General features: G+C 34.8%; 1 protein-coding gene across 4 annotated transcripts in view; it reads left to right on the forward strand.

The window, feature by feature from the left end:
* The window catches only part of LOC111052815 (neutral ceramidase), a 92,663-nt gene that overhangs the window by 64,443 nt on the left and 3,353 nt on the right, over positions 1 to 24,867 (forward strand). For 3 of the 4 annotated variants that reach the window (XM_022339603.2, XM_039432251.1, XM_039432248.1), the window contains 4 exons: positions 1,181 to 1,276; positions 8,031 to 8,198; positions 10,949 to 11,061; positions 21,535 to 21,703. In XM_022339603.2, coding sequence (XP_022195295.2) covers positions 1,181 to 1,276; positions 8,031 to 8,198; positions 10,949 to 11,061; positions 21,535 to 21,703 — 546 coding nt within the window. The remainder of the gene's footprint in view (positions 1 to 1,180; positions 1,277 to 8,030; positions 8,199 to 10,948; positions 11,062 to 21,534; positions 21,704 to 24,867) is intronic. The other variant, XM_039432256.1, reaches the window with a different exon arrangement.

Consider the following 24,867-nt stretch of genomic DNA (forward strand, 5'->3'; position numbering starts at 1 on the left):
CAATTCAAGAAACTTTTGAGCAACCGAGCCCAAGTCTATAAATTACTTTTCAGAATTAAAAACATATTCACAGTTTGTAAATATACACGAATATCACGGTTTCTTGTCTATAACTTGTACCTATCATATTATATTAAGCGAGAAATTTCTGTATTTTTATATATATTTTTATATCTGGTTATTTATGTTCAACGGATCTCGAAAACGGCTCTAACGATTTTCACGAAATTTGGAACATAGTAAGTTTATGATATAAAAATTCGATTGAACTAGGTCTCATCCTTGGGAAAACTCATCTTTGGGAGAACGACATTAAAAGGATAATTCATCCTTGGCTGAAACAGCTGTGGATAGTAAAAAAGTTAGTGAGAGAGTGAGTATGTGAAAAATCAAAATATCGCATCCCCGAAATCCATAAGATGACACATAGCCAGCTGTGAAATATAAACACGATCATTTTAGAGAATTGTGTCCTGTTTATCAATAAATTAAAATAACGAGCGAAGCTCGGTGCCCCGATATTTGAATTTAATATAATCAAAGACTTTAAAGATGCATAGACTCACATGCAGCGCTAGTGTCGTACCGTACTTGGAATTGAAATCGGCCATTGAGGGGGCAACCTATAAGATTATTACATACAAATGCCTTTGTAATCTATAACATTACACATATATAGATATAATATCTCGTGCTAAAATACCCCAATGGCGGCTTTCAATTTCAAGTAAGAGCTATCATTGGGAAGGCATAGGCATTGTGGGTCTATATCTCTTTAAGGTCTTTCAATATAATAGGTCTTTGATAGATCTATAGGGTCTTTGATCTAGGGGCATAGGCATTGTGGGTCTATATCTCTGTAAGGTCTTTGATTAGATCTGTAAGGTCTTCGATCTTCAACTTCAGTTAAACACTATAATTCACAGCAGTTCAAATTCTTATTATTTCCAAGAAACATTTCAGTTGTCAGGAAAGGACATGTCTTAATGTTCAATAGCAATCTCTCTTTTCACGTTAAATGTGTCTTTATCAGTATGTATTGATAAATAACAGTATTTATCATATTCTCTAAACAGTTGAATATCTACTATTTAGGCACTTGAACTTTACGCAATAGCCATTCCCAGTTCATTCACCAAGAAAAACAAATTAAATGTTTTATTTTTGTTTGGGTTTTCAGTTGCAAAGATACGAGGGAGCTTCCACTATTTATGGCCCTCATACCCTCACCCTCTACATGCACCACTACAAACGAATGGTTGTTTCCTCACAACAGGTACGGTAAGCTATTGCAACAGTTTCGAAAATACTGAACAAACTTACCAAGTTTCAATGCCAGACATAACTCTACTTTGAAATTTAAATGGACCATTTGCAAGAATTATTCAGTTTTATGATAATCACTTGGGTATTGACCGTGAGAAAATTGCAGAGACCATTTGGAGAGGAGAGAAACTCACAATACAGCAGTTGCAAATGGAGAACTTGTAAATTGAAGGGGATGGTGGGTGGTATGGAGATAAGCTTAATATCTCTCTGATCGCCGAGTGATGGAACTTCGTGTTTCTAGTATCACAACCACCTCTGAAAATTATCAAGTACTTATTATATTTATTATTGAAGTTGTCTTTGTTAGTATCAGAGACAAACGAATAACATTTCAAATGGAATATAGTATTCCGTTTTTCTCTAAGGTAGTACCTACGTATTTTGATATAGTGATATTATTTGATAGAATGTTAAAATATCGGATTATTTTTTCAATTGCATGGAACAACTAGACGTTTACAATAGTTGAAATTGATTTTAGTTACCAAGAGAACCACCAGAGTACAGCCACCTCTAACTCTAAAGTTGATCTCTAGGCAGGTATAGTGACTGAAGAAAAAATAAATTTAAATCAAATGAGGTGTAAACTTTTACTGATGTAGATAGGCCTATGTTGTTGATTTTACATAATCAAAACTTAAACACAATAATTTGACATGCTATCCTATAATATTAAAAATAATATTATTGAATTAATTCCAAAAAATGAAGTCAGGATCAACAGAACTAAGAGAGAGAGGCTCAGTTGCACAAGAGCCTGTTAAATTTTATCAGTGACTAAATGTAAATACTACGAGGAGCGATATTGTAGAAGTCCTCTTTTCAAAAAAAAACTTTGATTGGTTCGGCATTTAATCATGATTAAAATTAACAGGCATAAAATTTAACAGTTTTTTGTGCATCCGGGCCAAAGTAGCGTTATGTAGGTCTAGTTATGTACATGGTTATTGATTGAATCAATGCAACAAAATAGAGACGAGATTGTAATTCATCCAGTTGCTATCAAATTAATTAATTGATTGATTGATTGATTAATTAATTGATTGATTGATTAATTAATCAATTGATTGAATCAATGCAACAAAATAGAGACGAGATTGTAATTCATTCAGTTGCTATCAAATTAATTAATTGATAGGGATTACAATCAGTAGGCAACCAAATTTAATAATTATAATGTTTACTCCTATATTTATTTACTGTATGGCCGGTTTGGCCACATATGAAATGAACGTAATGCCAGTTAACCGGTAGAATCGGGCAAGTTAGCATGTAGAATCTGGCTCAACTTCCAGTTGAATGGTTGCTATTTCTGTATGATCAGCGTTATCGAATTTCCTCTTAGCAATTCTCTCTCTTGTCAATATATGCAATTGCAGAAGTCTTCAGGGTATTCGATATATATATATATATATATTGGAACTTCCTTTATATAATATTATTGTGTGAACATTGATATTTGTTGGAGCTATCGAAGGAAAAGTCATTTTTGAATTGGGTGTTTAAATATAAGCGAGCTCTACTAAAATATTCCATGAATTCTATCAGTATCAATTTACTGAGATAAAACAAAAAAATAATGTAGACTATTCCTGATATTTTCGTCCTTCTTTTGAAATGAATGTGAACGGTTTTGAATTGAACCAAATGAAATATGTTCGAAAAATGGGGTCAGAAGTCAATAAAATGATGCATTGAGGACTTTGACATTGGAATTGTTTTTCGATTCTCGAATAAGGTTGAATCAACATTTGCTTAGACCAGTGGTAATCCTCGTTGTTTCTGTCTGCTCAGTAAAATGATGAATGAAGCTTGTTAGAAGACTTGCCAGACGTGTGAGGTGGGTTAGCGTTTTTCTGCTGTCGTTTTCCAAGACCATAAACCTCATTCTGAAAATTCAATAACAAGTCCTCAGATCATTCTCTAGATCTAGATAGACGTTTCTAGGGAATCTATAAGCTGGTTTAATGCCCTTCATCAGAATTAGGTAGGTACTGGTTATTTTATAATCATGTTGCATAGGTATTTGTTCTAATATCATCCCATTCTGTTCATTGTTTTAGCTAATAAAATTCAATTCCATCAGATTCCTCTCAGTCCTTAGACTTACTTCATCATTTTTCGTTGAATATATCAAGTCATTCAAAAGTCTCAATTGATATATATGACATATATTCGCGCTGCAATTTGCTGTATCGTTTAATCAGAATTTTCCTAGAACTGGCAACTTAGTTTTAATCAACTCAAGTTGGAATGTCCTTTGCACAAGACCATTCCTTTAACTCTAGTTGGAAATAACTCACTTGACCTTGCGTTCTGTGAAGCTTCTAACTTCACGTCTTGGTGAGTAAAACGCTGTTGGTTGGGTAGCTACAGTAATTTAACTCAATTCAAAAGTTTCGTTTGACTTATTCAGGTGGCAAACCAGGCCTTTCGCTATGAGCACGTGGGTGGATGGGATTTCAAAAACGTTGGTTACGCCCGTGGCAAAATATTTTCTAATTTAATTCATCAATTATTGGGCCACATTTTAACACGGGGAGGTTAAGGATTTGCATTAAAAACGCAAAATAGTTGTTATTGTCACTTGTAAAGTCTTTTCGGTACACTTTTTTCTTTAAATTGGATAATATTTTTCAATATAATTGTTAAGATCATTATAAGAGTGAGGAAAAGTGGCAACTGAAATCTTTAAGTGTTTTTAAGTGGTCTAATAAGCGAGTTATGGGTTGTTGAGGTGCTAACTCAGTTTTCTTTCCAGATCATAAACGGTTTCGACTATATTAACAGAAATTCTCTTGAAAATTCAAAAAATGTATCTTTCCAAACTAAAAAAAATTATTCCCCCTTTTTAGAAAAGTATCATTTTTTGTAAATTCGATAACTTGTTTATTTTGGCATTAATCTCGAAAAAACGCATATTAGAACAAAGCCAATGATATACTGAATGTATTAAAAAAACTCCAATGGAAAATTCGAAACCGTTTATGATCTGGAAAGAAAACTGAGTTAGCATTAGCACTTCAACAACCCATAACTCGCTTATTAAACCACTTGAAAATTTCAGTTGCCACTTTCTTACTCTTATAATGATCTTGACAATTATATTGAAAAAGATGATCAAATTTAAATAATAAAAAGTGTACCGAATAGCCTTACTGTATGAATAACAGTAATAATACTAGTAAGTCTTCTCTTCTTTCCTTATTCTCAAAATTAATTGGTTTGATGAAGAAAATAGATTGTGGCTTTCAATTCAAGTCGGAGATTGTATGCATAACCGTCATGTTGATTCTCATGAAACTGTCAGCATTCCTTATGGGTAACATCAATTCTTCCCATTAAACTAATGCTGACAGTTGGAGCGAGTCAACAGACTCGTTAACAACAGAATATTGAAATCTCAATGTCGATGAGCTGTGCTACTTAGCCTACATGACGAATCAATCCTTTTTTAAGGAGTTTTAGAGAGTTTTCCCAGAGTTAGTACCTGTTCCAAAAGAAATTTTGTATCACAAACCTACTATACATTTCAAAATGGTTCGAGCAGTTTTCGACATACAGACATACATATATTGCTCGTAATGAGCAATGAGAAAAATTTCAGAAATTGCTCGCTTAATAGTTATGATTTTTCAATATATTTTTGTACATAAGAGAAGTCCAGAACCAATTTCTTCATGCAAAATTTCCTTGTGCTAGATACAGAGTGGCCCAAAAACCTCATATTTTCGGCTCATTTTCCAGTTTTCAGCAATTCCTGTCAAATCTCGAGATCGGACAGAAAAATTTGCTCTCGCCTTTTTTTACTTTCCTTGCCCTATTACCATAGGTAAGGAAAGTATTGCTTTCCGAAAAAATTAAGGTACCCCAATTTCTAATTTTCTATACGTTTCAAGGTCCCCTGAGTCCAAAAAAGTGTTTTTTGGGTATTGGTCTGTGTGTGTGTGTGTGTGTGTGTGTGTGTGTGTGTGTGTGTGTGTGTGTGTGTGTGTGTGTGTGTGTGTGTGTGTGTGTGTGTGTGTGTGTATGTGCGTCTGCGTACACGATATCTCATCTCCCAATTAACGATGACTTGAAATTTGGTAAACGTAAGGTCCTTACAATATGACGGCTAAAATGGCAAAAATGTTGTCAAAAACAGGGGTTTTCGCGATATTCTCGAAATCGGCTCCAACGATTTTGATTGTAATTACACCTAAAATAGTCATTGATAAGCTCTATCAATTGTCACAAGTCGCATATCTGTAAAAATTTCAGGAGCTCCGCCCCATCTATGCAAAGTTTGATTTTAGATTCTCAATTATCAGGCTTCAGATACAATTTAAACAAAAAATTTTGAGTGGAAAAGATTGAGCATGAGAATCTCTTCAATTAATGTCCTGTAACATGTTCACCTAGAATTAAAAATAAGCTCGAAATTCGAGAAAATGCGATTATCCAATTGCAAACTGTTGGCAACTGTTGATTCTATCAAATGATTCACTATGAAGAGATAGCAGACCTCGTGTGTCTCCAGCGTTATTGCCCTGTCACCAGCTGGCTCAAATCTTTGAGTAGTAGACTTGAGATGCGCGGGAACACTAGCGTCAGATGATCAATTTTCATAACGGCAAGGAAAGTTGTGTGAGTGCGCCACACCAGATTTTTTAGATTATAAAATTCTGGATAGAATGAGATCATTCGGAACTTTCTATCTCTGTTGAGTACTGAATTATGATTTCTCAAAAATGAATGAAATTTGAAGAAAAAATCAATTTTGACGAATTTTGATCACAATATCTTCCGATTGTTACCATTTAGATGTATCATTCGAAATCCCTCTGGGCGTATTTCTGTGCTCTACAATTGTGAAAAACACCTAATTTTCAGCTTGAACCATCATCATCAACTACATTATCCTCATATTGATATTTCGCACAATGACATAAGTTCATGAGTTCATGTTCTATGAGAATCACCCGTTAGATGTACTTCATTTCAGTATTTCCTAGTGGAGAGGCGCACTTAAGGACACCTCAAGGATCAACATTTCAAACACTTATAACTTTTGACACAATGCCCAGATTTCAATGTGCGAAATATCAATGTGAGGACAATGTAGTTGATGATGATAGTTCAAGCTGAAAATTAGGTGTTTTTCACAATACAAGAAGCAATGTTGTCAGGTTTACCTGGAAATCTATATGAGATAGAGCGCTCTACCTGATCTCAGATTGTAGAGCACAAAAATACACCCAGAGGAATTTTGAATTATACATCTAAATGGTAACAATCGGAAGATCAAATCGGTTGATCAAAATTGATTTTTTCTTCAAATTTCACTAATTTTTGAAAAATCATAACTCAGTACTCATTAGAGATAGAGAGTTCCGAATGATCTCATTCTATCCAGAATTTTATAATTTAAAAAAAAGGCGAGCCCAAATTTTTCTTTCCGAACACGAGATTTGACAGAAATAGCTGAAACTGGAAAATGAGCCGAAAATACGAGATTTTTGGGCCACTCTGTATCTAGCACAGGGAAATTATTTTGCATGAAGATATTGGTTCTGGACTTCTCTCATGTACCCAAATAATACAGGGTGATTCTTAATTATGGTAAAATAATTTTATACGTGATAGTAGAGGTGAAATTAAGAAAAAAAGTTCTTATAAACATATATCCATAAACGCTTCATTAGCGAGCTATACAGAGTGAAAGATTTCGCCCGAAATTCAGTTCCTCTGGTGAAATACACCGATGCTGAATTGTTTGGGGACAAGTTTTTGAAAAACGTATGATGGATTCATATGGAAAAATATCTGACAAATTGAATAAAACTAGTCTGGAAGCTGTAATGTGAGTAGTTTTTGAGAAAAAAGTTAAAATTTGCAAAAAATCTAAGTAGAAAAACACAGACTTCTACGTTTGATGCCCAATAACTTTCTTTAATGACCAGTAAACAAATAATTTTTCGCAATAAAAATTGTAGAGAATTTAATTCTGAAAAGAATTATGTAAGCTGTGTAAACTGAATTTAAAAGGTATTCTTATGTAGTACATTACACCACAAAATTTGCTGTTTTATGAGGAGAGAACTAATAACTCATAGGTTGTAGCTGATTGCAAATAAAACATGGATTCAAATAATTTCTCACTTGTTTTCAAGTATCATCGGATGTCGGGCTTTATATTCAGTTCTTAAATTATAATCATTCTTTTGATAATTTTGTTTGAATAAAATTTGAATTTGGCCCGGCTGCATAAAAGTCTGTTAAATTTTAATCCCGATTAAATGTCACGAGAACCTATCATAGATCAATTGAAAATTGAGTTTCAAACTTCTTTAACCTCAAAATTGTTCCAGCAGATTATTAACTCAAATATGTGTAATGCTAGTTCGCCTCCATGGTGCACATTGGGTAACGCTAAATGGACTAGCAAATGATGGCGGTCAGACAAACTTATGTTCTCCTGACCGAAAACTACACATCTCGAAGGATTTGGAAATATACAGTGTATATCTAGGCATTTGAGACTCATGAGCTAGACATGACTCATTTGTTTTGTATCTGCCACACGCTAAATAATAAATAAATAAATCAGAAAAGCCTTCTTCTCAGAAAAACCTTCTCTGATTGGTTCTTGTGGAATTTGATCATAATTAAATTTAACAGGTTTTGGGCAACCGGGCCATAAATTGAATTCTCTTGCACAGAAAGATCATGTGAAGAATGGGCCAAGGCCTGCAGAGCTGTTGAACGACCTGATATCTCTGATCCCACCTGTGCTGTACGATCGCTCTCCGTGGTTCTCGACGTTCGGCGACGTGCTGGTTGAACCTCCTTCAGAAGTGCAGCCAGGGGACACGGTTCAAGTCACTTTCGTAAGTGTCTTGACTTTGTTTTTCAAACCATGTGTTGACTTTGAAATTGTGGTTTCCTTCCAGTTTACAAAAAATCAAGAAACTCAGAACTTCAAAATACATAGATAAGTCATGTGTACACTGTATAGACTGTATGAATTACCTACAAATTCATACTACTTGTTAAGAAATCCTCATCTGTAGCTTAGTCAAGTGACTAGTAAGAGAATATCTCTCTGAAGAAATTGTTATTGTATTTGTTGTATCTGTATCTGTTTTGAGAGTTCGATTTTTCATTCATAACTCTTATAATATAAATACAAGTAGCCATTTACAAGGAAGTGAACAATGAGTTCATCCGCTTGATACTAGAAAAGTCGGTAATTATAGTGAAAACCAACAATAAAAAGCTGTAATAAACACAACTTCCAGAAGTAAGTCGCATGAGATAGAACTAACAGTAATTACTCCTGTAACTTAATAATAATAATACAGAAAGCTTAAAATAGCACTAAGTTCTAAGGAATGATAGAGGATTTTTGGACATTCATCAGAAAACTTCTATAATGAAATTTCCATGAGATGGTGACGGAATTTGTAAAACAAAATACAAAGGGGTATGCACGAAGATTTACGAGAAGAAGAGTATGAAACATTCTCTCAGATGCGATACTGAGTCTTATAACACTAAAATCACATATAAATAATTACTTTTTGATGAAGATAAAGAAAAATTGGTGTTCCATGAAGATTTTCATGGATCATCATACAATTTTCCCGCTTTTAAATTAAAAAACCTTTTAACAGATAAAAAAAATTATCTGAAGCAAGAAAGATGATGGAATTTTGAAAATAGCATTGGAATTCCTTGTAGGGGTAATCCAGTAACATGCTCTGTATTACAATGTAACCTGTTTTTTATGGAATGAAGAATTTCAATTTGAATTCAACAATTATTAGAAATTAGAAAGAAGGCTTACTGCTTCAACAATAATTATTTCCATTCCTTAGAACATTCATATGTGATTGATCACTTGACAAGTTTCTATATTCATATAGTAATTCTATTGTTCAGGTAAGTTAAACTTTATAGCGGTAGCCAACGCTTGTAAGTGATGAGTAATCATTACTCTCATGTCGCAGGTACCGTACTGTCCATTAGTAGAGATGATTTGAGACAAGTGACTAGTGGCTAGAGCTAGAGGTAGAGGTAGAGTTAGAGGTGGATTGAAGTGGAGTACGATACCGACAGAATGTGGATCTCACATTGAATTGTGTGTGTGGTCACCAACCGCAATCGGACAATCGCTATGGTACCTATCTGCGTTCAGCACCAACGTTTCCCTCTACTCTATTTGAGACTCACTGATAACATACTTGAAATTTAGGTGAAGAGTAGGTACTTTCCTAAAGCACTCGGATCCTGTTTGATCAGATCCTCGTCACCTTTTATTGACTTTCGTGAATCATCAAATAATGATACTTGATAGCGGACAAAATTCTCCAATCCAATCTTATTTTTCATGAATTTGTTCATTTGATCTGTTCTATCTTATTATATCGCAATTTTATAGTTTGGATTTTCATCAATCCTCACTCACTCAATTTGGATTCAAGATTGGAAAAATTTATTGATTCATACAGTAAGTACATCATTAGATGATAGGGAAAGAAAAAATAAGGTAACCTTGTGCTATTCCTCTCCCGAATTTAGATAAGGTTACACATAGGTTAAGTCTATCCAGTTTATGAATCCTTTACGTCTCTTAGAAATAACAGGGGACCTCAGAAAATTTCCAACAAAGAAATTTTTGTTTTTGAAGCATAAATATCAAATAACTATGCGTGAAGAAATCACAGTTCTTTTTTTGTCACATCCACATTTATTAGATTTGTACAGAGGACTTATTTTTTGAGATAAATTCGACAATATCAATTCCTATTCAAAAACCACCACTACGTTGAATCTGACACAAGGTATCATTGCTCTTCTAAATGGTACCTAGCTTCACATTGGAAACCAATATTTCTTTTCAATTCTAAATCTTTATTTTGAGATTAACGAGAGTTTCTTGGCTGTAAAGCGATTTTTGAGACGATCTTCACCAAAGTTTTGTTTAATTTTCCAGCAAATAATTTCCCAAAAATCGTTCGAATTGGTTCCTGTTATTAATTATTACTTCTCCAGCACCAAACAGAATAATGGAAAACTGAGAAATACTTTGAACTTTGATCCAATCAATATCTTCACCAGGTATCACAATTTTATTTGTTTTTGCAGAATTGGAGGATAAGTGAAGAAACATGACTATAATAATTAATTACGTATCGAATTTATAGGCTCGTATAGACAGTTTCCAGTTTTCCTGTCTTTCCACAATCAAAACAGGGGGGGGGGGGAGATAATCTACCCCAGTCATTGAGAGATGCACCATATCTTCCAGGCCTGATTGTAGAATGCTAATTCAGGAATTACACATTTTTTTAATAACTAAATTGCAGGAAATCTATACAAAAAACCTTGAAGAAGGCATTCTTCTGCGTTTTTGAGCTGAATTTGTTGGATGCGGAATGTCAAAATCTGCGATTTTTTATGATAAGCTCTTAAATAATTTCATCCCTTTGAAATAAACACTTAACCCCCGTTTTTACTGTTAATACCGTTTATTTACTACGGTTAATTCAACGTTCGAAGTGTTAATACAGTAGTGCTTATAGTAAAAATAATTATTCAATTTTTTTCAGCAATAATAATAACCTTTATGTTGCAGGTGTCTGGGCATCCTCGAAATAATTTGAAACATGGAGAGTCCTACTTGTCGATAGATAGGCTTGATGGAGATGATTGGGTCACCATAGCCACTGACGCAGATTGGGAAACCAAGTGAGTAGATAGTTGAAATCATTTCTAATTCGTTTAATAATTGCTGTGCCGTTATTCAGTTTACAAAGCATGCGTTGTACGTTGGATTCTGTACATGTTTTGGAAAATTTGAGGCACTTCCCTATTGAATAGCTTCAATTGTGGTTTATAGAAGTTGATGAGTTCCTTTCGTTCAAATTGGTTTTCCCAATAAAATTGTTTTCAAAAATTAGTAATTGATTCATAACTCAATATTTTCGAGCTATCGATTTGTAAGTTAAGATCCATGAGGTTGCTACTCCCGTTGTAAAGGTGACTACTTTAAGAATTCCTTCAAGTACTATTCATGAGTTGAAAATTGCCGATGGCTCAGAACCCACATTAAGCTGAAGTTACACTCATCTCTCATCATCATCATCATCAGTTTTATCACCCACGCACAAGTCTGGAGCTTATGTGAGTATCATCCTCAGCCAAAAAGGTGCATTTGCTATTTTTTATATATTCATGTACCTATATCTTGAGGTTTAATATGTCTTGAGGAATCTGAAATATTCTCTGGATGCCTCACATCTGACAGTCAGATCATTGAATCATTTCTTAATAAAACATAAAATCATAGAGAAAAGGATAATTATTATAAATAATAGAGATAATTATTAATAATACTTAGCAATATTTAGTCTCAGAAAAAATACACTGCAAAAAGAAATAACTCTTCATGAACACTAGCAACATTCTCAGAGGCAGAAGGATGATTGTCTTAATATCAGATCTGTCTCATACATTCAATATCAGAGGAAAGGAGTCTGGCTGCATTACATCATAAATGTTGAACTTGTCTAGAGAGCAATTCAATTCTACGTTAGTGTACCGAACGGGAAAGTCCAACAGAACTATTGATCTTGATGTCGGTTCCATCCCAACTTCTCAACCCATGAAATCGGGTTTCATTGTTACCCTTCTTGTTGTACAGAAAGTACTCTCTCCTCTGCCCACTCTTTCAGCATTTGGGTATCTGGGTAGCAGTTATCTCCGAATGTGATTATTTTGAATGAAATCCTGAAATAGATCATTTACAGGTTGATCTCAAATACCCTAATTCAATATAACGTGATGAATTTGTGAGGAACAAGTGGCCTGATTTATCTCTTTTCTGTATAGGGCTACTCGTGATATATTTCTATAAAGGGTACTGAGATTTTTATTTTTCTTTATATTTAAGTGGCCTGATATTTCCATGCTATTAATAACATATCATGGCAGCAAGAGATTCTTAGATGGTATTACATTACCGGTTTACGAGTATAATATTACTTCGTGTGGTCTTTGCTCACCTCATTTCAATAATCTGGTGTTTCAGTACAGTGTAGTTTTTAGAAGAGACTACAAACTTTGAAAATTCTTGTTTCAAAACTCTTTCAAACTATTTTTGATTACTTCTCATTCTCCTATTAGTAGTTGTGAACTTTCGTTTAGTTTGTTCTTTCAGTTAGGGAACTCTCTTCAAACTATGATTAATTCTGAGGAATGTAGGAGAATCAGTCCTACACTCGATTCAAAATCCAGTCTTTTAAACTCAAACCATTATGATGATTTGCAACAAACTGGCATACTCATGATGAACTTGAAGCGTTTGACTTATATCAACCACGGGCCTACTGACGTTAACTGGGATTCTTGAAAATTCACTGTGCTAGAGATTCCTGTGGAATGTTAATGAATTTCTTCTCAAAGAACCTTGGAAGCGCGGCAGGAGAAAGCAGAGCGAGCGCTCTCTTCTTGTGAACTGCTATTTCAGCATTGAATACGTTGAATATTAAATACTCGCTTCTATTCTACATGAGGGTTGACTTGCCTAAACGGGGTAAATTACATGTGGAAGTGGTTTTTCTTAATAATTCGAAAACAACAAGTGCAATTGAAATTTGAATACTTCAATCTTTGCCGTGTGAGCCTATTTTTATCGACCGAGCGAAGTGAGGTCTAAGATTCAAGTCAACGTTTTTGCATTACTCTTTATGTTTATATGTTTGAATGTTTATATTTATCTTTATATGTTCCGAATTTACGGCGAAACGCAGCAATAGATTTTCATAAAATTTGACAAGGTATGTTTCTTTTTGAATTTCGCGTCGACATATCTTCTTCTCTTCTTCTCTATCTTCTCTTCTTCTTCTTCTTCTCTATATCTATAAAAGGCTAAGCCCCGACAGACTGAAATCACACCACAGCCCAAACTACTGAGCCTAAAAACTTGAAATTTTGCACAATTGTTTATGGTAGCCTGAAAACATCCACTAAGAAAGGATTTTCAGAAATTTGCCCCCCTGAGGGAGCTGGGCCCCCTAAAATTTTGTACTTTTTAACCGCTCATTGCACAGCAAAGACATCAGGAACTTTTTTGTTCAGCTACGAAAAAAAATTAGATCTATGCAGAAAAATTTCGATCAGGAGCACAGGGGGGTTCAGGAGAGGGCATTTTTCGAATATTTTGATGTAAAATCACACTACAGCTCAAACTAATTGTCCTACAGACTTAAAAATTTGCACAAATATTCTTCAAACATGCTAGACGCGCACTAAGAACGGATTTTGAGATATTTTGTCTCTAAGTGTTTCAAAGGATGAAAAAGGATCCTATTAAGTAAGCTTATGAACATTGTAAGGTGAACGCCATATGGAACTGATATTCATTGATTGACATGAGATATTCTAACATATTGTTTAATCATTGGTAATAACAAAATCATATGATAGAAATTCAAAAAAGAGCATCTGTTCTATCATTGCTTTCTACCTGATTCCACTCAACCTCAACAATATTGTTCTGATTATTGATAAATACGTTATTATAATATTATTATTATTATTATTATAGTATTGTTTTGATAATTGATTATTATTATTAATATAATAATAGTATTGTTTTGGTAATCAATAATATTTTTCACAAACTCTGTATAATAATATGGTGAATGTGAAACAGCTGCATGAAAGAAATTATCTCAAAAACATATGTTTAGGAAAACCATAGTTTTGAACTTCGTTTTCCTGTAAAGCTTCGTTTAGCTGAATATGGAGTCTCATACACTCCGATTATAACAGAGCACAGAGATTTTCTTTGGTTAGGAGTTAGTTGATAACTGATAGGAGCTTTGTTCCAAAGCCCTTCTCTCACTCCCTTCTTCTTTTCTTCTTCCCTCCTGCTTTGGAACTTCTGTCATGGGGCTCTGGTGTGTCGTCTGGTGGTGCTCTGCTCGCTGTCTCATTTGGAATGGCGAGTGGTGGTGGTGCTGGACGGGTTACCGGAGCCCTGTAAAACCTAGAATGATACGTTTTCCACTGACTTTGCTTTGTGTCATTCTCACTTTATTCTTTCTGTCTGGCCTTCCTTGGCCAATCTCTTCTTTTCTTATTTCTTGGCGTCTGGTGGCAGCCGGCCTTAAATTTCAGCCAATTATTTTCTCCTTGATCATGAATAGTACAACTAATAGAGCGATTACCAGGGCTAGGGCATCCCCCAGAAGCGATGAGACTGCGATTTCCAGAGCTAGGGCATCCCCCGTAAGCGATGAACCTCAGGATGGAGAAAATACTAGGGCGTTCCCCAGAAGCGACGAAAATGTCATTAGAGCACCGCCACAAGCACCTAGAATGCGAATTTCAACATGGAACGTGGGCTCAATGACTGGACGCAGCACCGAATTGGGCAAAGTACTACAACGTAGACGCATTAATATTTGTTGTATTCAAGAGACAAAGTGGAAGGGGTCTAAATCACGGAACATTGGCTGTGGCTACAAACTTATATATCATGGTACTAGAGCACAAAATGGAGTTGGGATTGTTGTGGATAGGGATCTCCAGGAAAGGGTGGTGGAAGTGGAAAGAGTCAGTGAGAGATTGATGTCTATTAAATTTGCTTTGGACAATCAATGCTGCATGAATGTCATAAGTGCTTGTGCACCCCAAGCAGGTTGTACAAACGCTGAAAAAGACACATTCTGGGAAGAGATAAACGATCTTTTATGTGCCATACCTTCCAATGAAAACACGTATGTCTGTGGGGATCTGAACGGACATGTAGGGCAGACCACAACAGTCTATAACAGGATACATGGAAATTATGGCTATGGAAAGGTTATTACAGAAGGCAAAAAAATTCTTGAGTTTGCATCAGCACACAATCTAGCGTTAATTAATACTTTTTTCACCAAGCAGCAGCAGCACCTTATTACTTACAGAAGTGGAAATGTGGCATCGCAGATTGACTTCATAATGACCAATAGAGAAAAGTTGAAAACATGTAGAGACTGCAAAGTCATACCAGGAGAGCCTCTCACCGCCCAGCATCCTAGCACCTAGTGGCTGAATTTATCATGTCAAGCCCATTCAAGGCCAAAAAGGTTAGGACTCCAAAGATACGCTGGCAGAAGCTTAATAGTGATGAGGGTAGGGATTTTTCTCTAAAAATGAACCACTACATTCAATCAAAGACACAGTATGAAGAAGTCAATACCATCTGGAGCGAAGCACAAGAGTTCTGTCTTGATACAGCAAGAAAGTGTCTGGGAGTTTCTAAAGGAGCTGTACAGAATGACAAAGATACCAGATGGTGGAATCCAGAGATTGATATTATTCTGAAAGAGAAAAAGCTTCTTTTTAAAAGGTGGCAAGGCAGCAAGACACAAGAAGATAGAGAAAAATTTAAGCTCGAGTATAAACTGGCCAAGAAAGCTGCAAAAAGGGCTGTTGCACAGGCAAAGGCCGCTTCAGAGCAAGATTTCTACACAAAGATCGAGACCACCAAGGATTCAAAATTGATATTCAAGACTGCCAAGCAGAGGCACAACAACTGTCAAGACATCAGAATGGTCAAATTTATAAAGAATGAGGAAGGTCAGCTTCTCACCAAAGATGAGGACATAAGGAAAAGGTGGAAAGAATATTATTGTCATCTCCTCAATGAAGAATTTCCAATTGAGACACTGCAATCTGAACTGCTGACAATGGGGCCAATTCCGTCCATTTCAGAGGAGGAGGTAAGGGTAGCTCTCCATGAAATGGCCACAAACAAAGCTGTGGGGCCAGATGAGATCCCAGTGGAAGTGTGGAAAATGCTGAATGACACAGGGGTGAAATTTATTACTGGGGTCTTCAATGCGGTGCTCAGTGAAGGAATTCCAGATGAATGGAGGAGAAGCTACATTGTACCATTCTATAAGAACAAAGGTGACGTTCGTTTGTGTAAAAATTTCAGAGCAGTGAAACTCATCTCTCATACATTTAAAATTTGGGAAAGAGTGATGAACAGACGCCTGCTGGGAGTAACATCGGTGACAGAAAATCAATGTGGCTTTGTTAGTGGTAGGTCCACTACTGATGCAGTGCACTCTGTCAGAATCCTTATGGAAAAACACAGAGAAAATAAAGCAGACTTGCATTTAGTGTTCATTGACCTAGAGAAGGCATTTGATAGAGTGCCAAGAGATTTAATCTGGCAAGCATTGAGAGCACAAGGAGTCCCAGAGTACTATGTAAACGTGGTAAGAGATATGTATCATGGAGCTAAAACAAAGGTCAGGAGCCCGGCTGGAATTGGTGAGGAGTTTAGTGTGGAAGTTGGGGTTCATCAAGGTTCAGCCCTGAGCCCACTCCTCTTCAACCTTGTCATGGACTACCTCACTAGAGAAATTCAGCATCCACCACCTTGGGACATTCTTTATGCGGATGACATTGTTCTCATAAGAAAAACGCCAGAAGAATTACAACAGTCTCTTGATCTGTGGCGTAACAGCCTGGAAGCAGCTGGCCTAAGAATTAGCAGAGAGAAGACGGTCTATATGCACTGCAGCTTTGGTGACAATGATGATCAGGCGCAGTCACACATACAATTGCAAGGTACTCCACTCCCAATAGTTACTCAATGCAAATATTTAGGCTCCATAATCAGCCATGATGGAAGCATAGATGCTGACATCTCAAGCCGAATAAACACAGGTTGGATTAAATGGAGAGAGCTAACTGGGGTACTTTGCGACAAAAGAATGCCTGTGCCCATCAAGGGAAAAGTGTATAAAGCTGCAGTACGACCAGCAATGCTATATGGAAGTGAGTGTTGGCCCCTGAAAAAACAGCAAGAAGATAGACTCCATTCCGCTGAAATGAAAATGCTGAGATGGGCAGGGGGTGTGACTAGACTGGACCACATTCGGAACACACATGTTCGGGGCAGTTTCCGGGTGGCACCAGTCTATGAGAAGATAATGGAAGGAAGGTTGCGCTGGTATGGACATGTAAATAGACGTTCACCCAATCACATGACAAGGAAGGTACTTGATATGGAGACACAGCCGAGGGGCAGAGGCAGACCCCGTCTCACATGGCTAGGTTTAGTTCATAGAAATATGAAGCAGTTGGACCTGACAAATCAGACGACCCAGGATCGTTCGAACTGGAGACTGAGATCAAGGAGAGCCGACCCCAAATAATGGGAAAAAGGCAAGGAGGAAGAAGAGGAGTTAGTTGATAATTCTTTTTTCAAATTCAGATTTTATTGCAAACAAAAATCACATTGAAAAATTTCTTAATAGACAACAAGATTACAAAAACAAGATGTTAAACATAAACCTACATTATTTTATTTGTAGCACGGCCAGAAAAAGACAAACTTGAGTACTAGCCGTGAGTTCATTCAATACTAGCTTACCCGGCAAACTTCGTACCGCCAATGTATCTCATGTCACACTTGACTTTATTTGGTGAATCATGAAATTTGTCTGACAATCAATATTTTCATTTACGTCTCAATACGGACTTCCTATATGCTTAGTCATGCAGTATTCATTATTCCGAAAACATATTATTCTTCTCAATCAATTGGTAGTGATATCTATCAGTAAAGTTTTGAATTAAAAAAAGAAAGGTTGAATCAGTGTTCCAAAGATGAATTCAATGGTTTCATAGCTGTAGATTGTCGATATATGGTCCAGGAAATATGCGATGTACGATGAATCACACAGAATTCCATATTCTTTCCATTATAGGATGAATATAAGCTAAGCCAAATTAAAAAAATTGTAAATTATTCTTTCATTCTTCAGTAATTAATGAATGCAATATGAACAACTCTCTTTCATGATGTGAATTTTTTTTCCAACATTTTCCAGTTTCTCAATGATAGGAAAGTGATAATTATTTGTATAGGTCTTCTAAGGAACCATTATCAACAGCTGGTACCAATCAACTAGACTTCAACTCCAAACTACCGTTTTAATACCAGTACACAATTTATCACAGGGTGATGTGTTTATTACAGCTGGTAACTTTAGATGCTGAATCATATTATCACAATAATTATGATCTTGAATCATGGTCATCTTTTCGTTCTTCAGTAGCCGCTCGGCCGAAAATTTTGAAAACATAGATCTGTAAAATGGATTAATAGATAATTATTATTAGCCCCCTTATTAAATTTCTAAGGTTTCAGTTCAGAAACCATCCCCAATATCCACACAACATATTCTCAAAGTTTCATGCCATTATGTCAAGTAGTTTTCAAGTCTACAGGGAACAAACAAACAGACATTAATTTTTTATAAATAGATTTTCATTCGGCTCAAACAAAAGCCTCTCTAAATGAAGGTAGAATGATAAGGGTTCAGTTCTGTTGTTTTAACATTTTTTCAAATCACTTTCAAAAACTTCATGTAGGTACTACATGTAGATACTATTGTGTTTGAGACACTTCTGGCGCTATCATAGTTTCACCACTATTCTGTTCCACAGTTCTATCTCTTGCAGTCGTTAACTATATATATATATAATAAAGTAAAGAGCTGGCTTATGCACGTACGGGATAGGAAAATTATGTTTGACGCATCATCACGTCTGAACTACTGTACTAATTAACTTGAAATTTTGCATATAGATTCTTTATTAACCAAGGATGGTTATAGGCCTATTTTCAATTCTTCAAAATTTCATTACGTCAAGTTTTAAAACAGATCCTTGCGAAGCACGGGTCCCTGCTAGTATATAATATATATACAAGGTTTTTTGAAATGTTGTAGTTTAAGGGTAATATAAAAGGAAAAGGAGTCTCTTTCGAACACCAATATTACCGTAGAAATCAGACTATAGAATTATCGATCATAAATCAGCTGTCGAGTGGATTATTAGCCCCCAAGGCATTTATTTTTTAATTTTTTTTTGATTCTTAGCCCCATTATAAGGCATGCAATGACGCATGCAATTAATATGTCAATACTCAATGTAACTTGGTAAAAAATCAGCTGTCGTGTGGACTATTAATTGCATTCAATGAGGCATGCAATTGATAACTCGAAATAGCATAGTATTTTCTCCCGACTTTTCTCTGCTTTCAACTTGGTAAGCTTTTAATGATAGTAGCATAGTTGTTTACAACAAATTATTAGCATTGTCGATACAACAACCCAAACAGCCATTAGTTGTTAACACACCAATATCTCGCCGACACGACAGGACAGGACATAATTTACTCTGATTGACAGTATTAGAGGAGGATGTGGTTTATAACTGCGCAATGTCGACTGTTCGCAGAACTACAAGTAATAGGTCATTAGGCCTATAATTTTTTCATACTGGTAGCGCTTTAGGTGATATTCATTAGTGAATATTATTATCATTATCATCATATCTGTTGATAAGTGCATTTCATTTCAACAGAATTGTTTCATTTGTACTGCTGTTATTAGATTCAAAAATGTATTTCATATTTTTAGGACTCGTGACAGTCACGCCAAAACCTATTGTATTTTTACAATATTCTTGTGGCTCAAAAATAAACTTGAAAAAGCCTCGTATACTTGATCACTGTTCGTTGAACTGTTCGCCTAATCAACATCTCATCACTCAATTCAATTTGAATTGCCAAATATAATTAGGCAGATTAGATTCATGTTGTTAAAATTTCGGTTTCGAACTGTCAGGAGTCTTCTGATGAATAAACAATTATTTATTCTTTACGTTATTTCAAAGAACAATCCTTCACAGACAACTGAAATTTCGTGACTATCTGATAATCATAACCAATGAATGAGCAAGTTTTGGGTGGTTCGTTCATATATAGAACAGCAATCCTTCATGGAGATGAGAAATGTGATCAGGATTTTCATTAGGTAATGATTTTTTCTTGTTAAACAATAGAAATATGTCGGATACCAATAACCTAAATCTCACTTTTGAGAGTTTTGCTGTACTTTGGAGAATGCTTTAAGATCTTTGACTGATTGATGATTTCAAAAATTCTATGGACTGGTTTCCATTTTCTATGTAATTTAGATTGAGAGACGTGTTATTTTATTATTTGATGATCCTAGTTCAATATTTGATAGAAATAGCAAATATTTACGTATCTCAAACTATATTACAAAATTTATTTCTTCAACAATTTTTGTATGGTTGAGCTTCTGATTAAAGAATTTTTTTGGAACAAGTAACGATATTGCCGTTCAAGGAAGGGAACAAAACAACGAGGAAGTAGTATTTGTTACTATTTGTGCATTCTGCAAGCTCACCCGTGCATAATTTGGTTTGCCAACTTCTCCATCGTTTCGTTTCGCTACGATAATTGCAAGGCACTCCAGCTCATGTGAAATACTAATTAATTTGACCCTTGCCACTGGTTGGATGAGATCATACTGATATTGTTGGAAATTACCGACTCTCAGACTCCGAATAAACCGCAACTCTTGGTCTTGATTTAAATAAAATAATATTATTTCCATTCATTGTCTAGAAGGGAAAACCCTGTAATCTATTATAAATAATAATTTGTAATTTGTGTTCTACGACCATACAATAAACTGATATTTATTTATTCATTTTATTTACAATGCAAATGACACTAATGTAATAACATTGGAAGATAAAATAATAAGATAGTCCTTGTGCTAAAATTTCTTCCAAATATATGATGGAAAGAAAACTCACTCCTTCTGCTCCATTGTACTCTTAGAATAAATCAATAATAAATACATTGCAGAATATTCATTATTCCATCACACCATCGCATTGATTTTGTCCTAAGTTTTGCTTAGCATGAAAGATGTCCTATATTTTTGAATTTATTTTCATGTGTCTAATGTTCACGCATACTTTTTTCAGTTCATCCCTGTATCAATATTATTGACTATTGATTACTGTTTATCGAATATAGCTTATTTGAATAGCTATAACTCTTGAAAACTCAATTTTCAAATATCTCAAAAACTTGATAAGCTGAAAAAAGAAGTTTTGAATTCCTTCCGGCAGTACCTATCAAAGTTAGATTCAGAGCTCCTGAAAATCAACAAAATGAAATATTTCAAGTGAAGAGCCTTCTTATTGAGTTTCAGAGAGTAAAATGTATCTCTAACTTTTCAGAGTCTGACATGTATAGATTTGAAGAATCCTTTTATAGGTTTGACAAGTATAGAGTCTGAATTATAAAGATTTGTTTTTTGAAAGGTTCTTGTGGGAGCGAACTTCGACTGTGCTGGGTACAAGTGAAGCCAAAGTGGTGTGGACTATTCCAGGTGACGCACAACCCGGAGACTACCGAATAAGGCACTTCGGTCACGCCAAGTACATATTTGGCAGCATAGAGCCCTACAATGGTAGTTCGAAAATTTTCAAGGTCAGACAAAAACTGGTTCCATTTATGCATTTTTTTTTTCATTTTACATCTACAATATGATGAGTCCAGAAAGAAATGTTCCTAGTCTACACTGACTAACAGCCTTAGGCCCGGTTGCACAAAACCCGGTTAAATTGAAAATTAAAAATTTAACCGGCTTTTGTGCAACCGGCACTTGGACTTTACTGAAACAAATACATCCAAAATTTATTAGAAATACGAGTACATTTGCAAAGTTATATATGTTGGATATATATTTGCAAAGACAAATTATAAAGTTAAGTATTAACTCCATCATCAATTTTTCTATTATATTGGTAAATTCAATATAATCTAGGAAATCAATTAATTATACAATTTAAGTATTTATAATATTGTTATCATAAGTCATGCATGTTATCTATTGGAGCTCTACAGTATTTTCATTGTTCGATAACTCGACTTCATTTGTGAATGATGAGTCTAAACTTTCAATCAATGGAAAAATTTAATTTAATTTTTGTTTTATCATTCTTCAATGATATTTTCTATTGTCTTGTCTTTCTTGAGGTAGCAATTAATTTTAACTAGTTCTAATATGAGTAAAATATTTCATAGATTTCCAAAATGAACTGATTTAAACTCATATAATTTTGAAAATCATTTTTTTCAAACCTGATCATCTAGCAATGAAAATTGAATTCTCAAATTGTAATACAAGATGAGATCTGCTTAAGGTGCGAACAAGCCGCAGTGAAGATCGATGCCACTGATTAGTTGTGCAATGATAAAAGCATGTGGATTTAATATAAAAGAACGGTAGCGAGCTGAAATGTTTATAATGACTCGACGGTTCTGTTTGAACCCATAGATAATTTGAGATAAATAGATAATCTATTCAGATCACTTTAATTTCTTGTGCATGTATTAAGTCTGCTCTTTTGTGAATATTACCTTTGATGATTCTATAGATTTTCTCTCCAAATGGAATGATTTTTCTGACTTGGATGTTTCTGGAGCGTTCTACATCCTTGAATTTCTTCTAATTTGCCTCTTGAAGAAACTTGAATGACTCATAATCCATCGACTCACTAAGCTGTAGCCTACACTTCATTAAGAAGAACTCAGCCAATACACGGAACAGATTTGAGGAAATTTCGAAAGGATCTCTACTTAGTCGATTGACCATCTGGTGACGCCTTAAGCTACTTATATTATGCGAGTCTAAACAGATCCAAGGTTGCGTGATTCAAGCTTAAGATATTCTGTAACCCTGACATTGAAGAATAACAATATCATAATATGCTCATTGATTGTCAACGGGTCTTTTGATCTACGAATATTTATGAGAAACAATAAATGTTTTCAGATAGGTCCTTTCCGCTAAATGCTAATCATGTTGACATTATAAAGCAGCTTTGAAATTTCTAACTTATATGGGAGTGATTTTACATGATTGATATTCAAGTTACAGTATAACAGTAGTATTTTGAGGTCCTTGGTTAGATTACAGGCCTTTGATTACATGTATCATCCCTTTACTATAATTAATGGATACCGGTATCAAATACTCTCACACTGGATTCTAAAAAGTTATAAATTTTAATAATTATTACTATAATACATTTTTCATTTTTCGCTACAACTATCATGCATATAGAAAATGACAGAACTGGAAGAAAAGATAATGATATTTAATATTACAAGTCAAACTCCGTAATTTGGCAACCAGAACTCCCTTGTTTTAATAGAGATTGATAGCAATCAAAGTCCTGATTTTAGGAAGATTAGTATCGCGGATATTTCTTATTTAAGCAAAGAGTAGGTTACCTCTCATTTCCTTTTAAAGGTTAAGCTTCAAATTGTTGCTAAATGTCAAATTCAAATTTATGTAAAAAAATCCGCTGAATGTGCTATTGTTATGAATGTCTATAGGCTTTTAAAGTACCGTAACCAATTAGAAATTCCGCAATACTTTCCTGCGCGAAATAGGAATTTACAGAAATAGAAGTCACATTTAAACTCATATAATTTTGAAAATCATTTTTTTCAAACCTGATCATCTAGCAATGAAAATTGAATTCTCAAATTGTAATACAAGATGAGATCTGCTTAAGGTGCGAACAAGCCGCAGTGAAGATCGATGCCACTGATTAGTTGTGCAATGATAAAAGCATGTGGATTTAATATAAAAGAACGGTAGCGAGCTGAAATGTTTATAATGACTCGACGGTTCTGTTTGAACCCATAGATAATTGAGATAAATAGATAATCTATTCAGATCACTTTAATTTCTTGTGCATGTATTAAGTCTGCTCTTTTGTGAATATTACCTTTGATGATTCTATAGATTTTCTCTCCAAATGGAATGATTTTTCTGACTTGGATGTTTCTGGAGCGTTCTACATCCTTGAATTTCTTCTAATTTGCCTCTTGAAGAAACTTGAATGACTCATAATCCATCGACTCACTAAGCTGTAGCCTACACTTCATTAAGAAGAACTCAGCCAATACACGGAACAGATTTGAGGAAATTTCGAAAGGATCTCTACTTAGTCGATTGACCATCTGGTGACGCCTTAAGCTACTTATATTATGCGAGTCTAAACAGATCCAAGGTTGCGTGATTCAAGCTTAAGATATTCTGTAACCCTGACATTGAAGAATAACAATATCATAATATGCTCATTGATTGTCAACGGGTCTTTTGATCTACGAATATTTATGAGAAACAATAAATGTTTTCAGATAGGTCCTTTCCGCTAAATGCTAATCATGTTGACATTATAAAGCAGCTTTGAAATTTCTAACTTATATGGGAGTGATTTACATGATTGATATTCAAGTTACAGTATAACAGTAGTATTTTGAGGTCCTTGGTTAGATTACAGGCCTTTGATTACATGTATCATCCCTTTACTATAATTAATGGATACCGGTATCAAATACTCTCACACTGGATTCTAAAAAGTTATAAATTTTAATAATTATTACTATAATACATTTTTCATTTTTCGCTACAACTATCATGCATATAGAAAATGACAGAACTGGAAGAAAAGATAATGATATTTAATATTACAAGTCAAACTCCGTAATTTGGCAACCAGAACTCCCTTGTTTTAATAGAGATTGATAGCAATCAAAGTCCTGATTTTAGGAAGATTAGTATCGCGGATATTTCT

Source organism: Nilaparvata lugens, chromosome 1 (assembly GCF_014356525.2).
Source record: "Nilaparvata lugens isolate BPH chromosome 1, ASM1435652v1, whole genome shotgun sequence".
NCBI classification, from domain to species: Eukaryota; Metazoa; Arthropoda; class Insecta; order Hemiptera; family Delphacidae; genus Nilaparvata; species Nilaparvata lugens.